Below are 4,192 nucleotides of genomic sequence, written 5' to 3' on the forward strand. Positions count from 1 at the left end.
ACAGCTTCACTTTAATAAGGAAATTGATGGGAATTGATCAAAAATGTATCACGAGCCACTTTAAACAATGCCACTTAATATAATGCATATGTATATACTGTACTCTATCATCTACTGCATCTTGCCATCTTTATGTAATACATGTATCACTAGCCCTTTAAACTATGCCACTTTTATGTTTACATACCCTACATTACTCATCTCATATGTATACACTGTACTCGATACCATCTACTGCATCTTGCCTATGCCGTTCTGTACCATCACTTATTCATATATCTATATGTACATATTCTTTACCCTTTACACTTGTGTGTATAAGGTGTAGTTTGTGGAATTGTTAGGTTAGATTACTCGTTGGTTATTACTGCATTGTCAGAACTAGAAGCACAAGCATTTCGCTACACTCGCATTAAATAGTCACATTTTTTGTGATCAACTCTTTATTGGTTCTTCATACAATTCAGTTGAAACTGAGACAATAAAACGTGTCTTTACATCTGCAGTACTTTTGATTTCCTGTATGAAGTTGACCTCGACTGTGTTGTGTGCCTGCCAGGTGGAAGGTGGTGGACCACTATGTTAGCCGGGTGGGCGGTAATGCAGCTTCTCCAGCAGCATGGACATCATCGGCAGGACCAGCGAGCTGGCCAGGGTGTTTGGGATCCAGTTCTATCACGTGCTCACCAGGGGATCCAGGTCAAACATTCAGTTTACTAAATCATTTTTTTCATGATTTTAGTTTTTGTTTACTACAATAACCTTGCTTCACTCACTGTCCAATGTAGCTAATATGCCTCTCATTTAGGGCAGTTGAAGTTCAGGCTCACCTCTTCCCCTCTTGTGGTAGACTAGAATGTGTCTGTCTGGCTTACCTCTCCTCCCCCTCGTGGTAGACTAGAATGTGTCTGTCTGGCTCACCTCTACCTCCCCCTCTGTGGTAGCTTAGAATGTCTGTCTGGCTCACCTCTACTCCCTCTCTGTGGTAGACTAGAATGTGTCTGTCTGGCTCCCTCTACTCCCCCTCTGTGGTAGACTAGAAGGTGTCTGTCTGGCTCACTCTACTCCCCCTCTGTGGTAGACTAGAAGGGTCTGTCTGGCTAACTCTACCTCCTCTCTGTGGTAGACTAGAATGTGTCTGTCTGGCTCACCTCTACCTCCCCCTCTGTGGTAGACTAGAATGTGTCTCGTCTGGCTTAACCTCTACCTTCCCTCTCTGTGGTAGACTAGAATGTGTCTGTCTGGCTCACCTCTACCTCCCTCTCTGTGGTAGACTAGAATGTGTCTGTCTGGCTTACCTCTACCTCCCCCTCTGTGGTAGACTAAAATGTGTCGTCTGCGCTCACCTCTACCTCCCCCTCTGTGGTAGACTAGAAGTGTCTGTCTGGCCTACCTCTACCTCCCCCTCTGTGGTAGACTAGAGGTGTCTGTCTGGCTTCACCTCTACCTCCCTCTGTGGTAGACTAGGAATGTGTCTGTCTGGCTCACCTCTACCTCCCCCTCTGTGTAGACTAGAATGTGTCTTGCTGGCTCACCTCTACCTCCCTCCTCTGTGGTAGATCTAGAATGTGTCTGTCTGGCCTCACCTCTACCTCCCCCTCTCTGTGGTAGACTAGAATGTGTCTGTCTGGCTACCTCTACCTCCCCTCTGTGGTAGACTAGAATGTGTCTGTCTGGCTCAACCTCTACCTCCCCTCTGTGGTAGACTAGAATGTCTGTCTGGCTCACCTCTACCTCCCCCTCTGTGGTAGACTAGAATGTGTCTGTCTGGCTCACCTCTACCTCCCCCTCTGTGGTAGACTAGAATGTGTCTGTCTGGCTTCACCTCTTAGCTCCCCTCTGTGGTAGACTAGAATGTGTCTGTCTGGCTCAACCTCTACCTCCCCTCTGTGGTAGACTAGAATGTTGTCCTGTCTGTTTTCTGGGATCTAGAATTGGTGATTATCCAGTGGGATGGTCAAGAAACAAGTACTTCATACCACACAAATGAAAAAGAAAGATGATCAAGGGGAAGTAGGACTATAGCAACAGAGTGTTGTGATGCAGGGTCACTATAGCAACAGAGTGTTGTGATGGAGGGTTACTATAGCAACAGTGTTGTGATGCAGGGTTACTATAGCAATAGAGTTCTCTCTGCTCTGCTGTTCTCTCTTTTCTCTGCTCTCTCTGCCCTCTCTGTTCTCTCTCACTCTGCTCTCTCTACTCTCTTCTCTCCCTCTGCTCTCTGCTCTATCTCTCTGCTCTCTCTGCTCTTTGCTCGCTCTGCTGTTCTCTCTCTCTCTGCCCTCTCTCTTCTCTCTGCTCTCTCTTGCTCTCTGCTCTCTCTTCTCTCTCAGCCTGCTCTCTGTCTGCTCTGCTGTTCTCTCTTTTCTCTGCTTGCTCTCTCTCTTCTCTCACTCTATGCTCTCTCACTCTCTCTTTGCTTTCTCAGCCTGCTCTCTCTCGCTCTCTATGCTCTCTATTGCTCTCTCAGCACTCTCTGTTCTCTCTGCTCTCTCTCTCTGTCCTCTCTGTTCTCTCTCTCTGCTCTCTCTACTCTGCCCTCTGCTCTCTCTCTCTCTGCTCTCTCTGCTCTGCTCTCCCTGCTCTCTCTCTCTGCTCTCACTTTTCTCTATGCTCTGCTCTCTGCTCTCGCTCTCTCTCTTCTCTCTCAGCACTCTCTGTTCTCTCTCACTCTCTGCTGTCTATCTCTGCTCGCTCTGCTCTTTCTCTCTGCTCTCTCTCTCTCTGCTCTGTTCTCTCTGCTCTCTCTTTTCTCTGTTCTCTCTGCTCTCTCTGCCCTCTCTCTTCTCTCTGCTCTCCCTTTGCTTTCTCAGCCTGCTCTCTCTGTTCTCTGCTCTCTCCCTCTGCTCTCTCAGCCTGCTCTCTCTGCTCTCTCTTTTCTCTGTTCTCACTCTATGCTCTCTCACTCTCTCTTTGCTTTCTCACAACTGGGGACCCCGTGTGTCTCTCTGCTCTCTCTCCTCTCTCCTCCCTGCGCCTGGTAGCCGGTGTGTGTCATGCTTCTTTATGTTCTCTCTCAATCATGCTGGCAGGACTCCTCCTCCTCTCCCTTCCACCTGCGGGGTGCTGGACCCCGGAGAGGACACACACCGCAGCTAGTGTCTTTTCCGTTCTCTCTAGCAAGTAGAGTCCCCATGATAGTCTTTCCTTCTTTGTTGTTTGTTCGGCTCCTCCCCTGCTGTACCGTGTCTCTCTGCTCTTTCCTCTTCTCCTTCCTTGCCATGATACAATGCCGCCCGTGTGTCTCTCTGCTCTCTTACTCGACTTCTCGTTGATGTTTATTATCCTCACGGGCTAGGGTAGGACAGTATCAGAGGACTAGTTGTACCTTACAAAGCGCGATGCCCGTTGTGTCTCATCTGGTCTCTCTCCTCTTCTCTGGGTCTGGTACGGTAGATGATCCTCGGGGTTGCATAGCTCTGGCTATCCTTCGCGCGAGTTCTGTACACTCCATCTCGGATCGGAGCTCAGTCCTCCTGGGGCTGGGGTAGAACCCTCAGGGAGGTGCAGAGAGAGGCTAAACTTAAACTCATCGGGTTGGTCTTCTCTCGGCCCTGCTGGAACACAAACTCCACGAAGTGCGGTTTGTCGCTGTATCTTAACATCGAGCTCTCATATCGGCGTATCCATCCCTTCCGCTGCTTATCAGAATGTATAAGGTCAACGTGTGTAGTGTAGTGTGTTAGCTTCTCCCCGTGCTATGCACTCGTCTTCGTGTGTCTGTCTCTCTTTTCCCTTAGGTTTAGTTTAGAGTGGTTGTCCCCGTCTGGTGTCTTCTTCTTCTCCCCTGAATCCGTTCCTCCCGTGCTTCATTCTTCGCTCTCTCACCACCGTGGCCCAGGCACGGTAGCCGTAGGGCAGTAGTTGCTCGTTCTCTAGGCGATTGATTGATCGGAGGTGCGAGAGCCGATCCTCGCGTGCTGCGGTTAAGCTCCCAGTGTGTCTTCTCTCTCTCCTCTCTTCCTTCCTGCTGTACCGTGTGGTCCTCTCTCCTCTCTCTCCTCTCTCGGGCCTGTACCGTGTGTCTCTCTGCTCTCTCTCCTCTCTCCTCCTGCTGTACCGTGTGTCTCTCTGCTCTCTCTCCTCTCTCCTTTCCCACTGTACCGTGTGTCCTCTCTGCTCTCTCTCCTCTCTCCTCCCTACTGTACCGTGTGTCTCTCTGCTCTCTTCTCTCTCTCCTCCCTATGGA

The 4,192-nt window shown here is 49.7% G+C and overlaps 1 protein-coding gene across 1 annotated transcript in view; it reads left to right on the plus strand.

Annotated features, from left to right (window-relative positions):
* LOC111954145 (DNA polymerase zeta catalytic subunit) overlaps positions 1–4,192 on the plus strand; it is a 160,210-nt gene that overhangs the window by 145,327 nt on the left and 10,691 nt on the right. Inside the window, 2 exon segments of the mRNA XM_023973645.3 lie at positions 560–600; positions 603–697. Of these exon segments, the coding sequence (XP_023829413.1) occupies positions 560–600; positions 603–697 (136 nt within the window).

The sequence above is a fragment of the Salvelinus sp. IW2-2015 genome, linkage group LG28 (genome assembly GCF_002910315.2).
Source record: "Salvelinus sp. IW2-2015 linkage group LG28, ASM291031v2, whole genome shotgun sequence".
In the NCBI taxonomy this organism is placed as follows: domain Eukaryota; kingdom Metazoa; phylum Chordata; class Actinopteri; order Salmoniformes; family Salmonidae; genus Salvelinus; species Salvelinus sp. IW2-2015.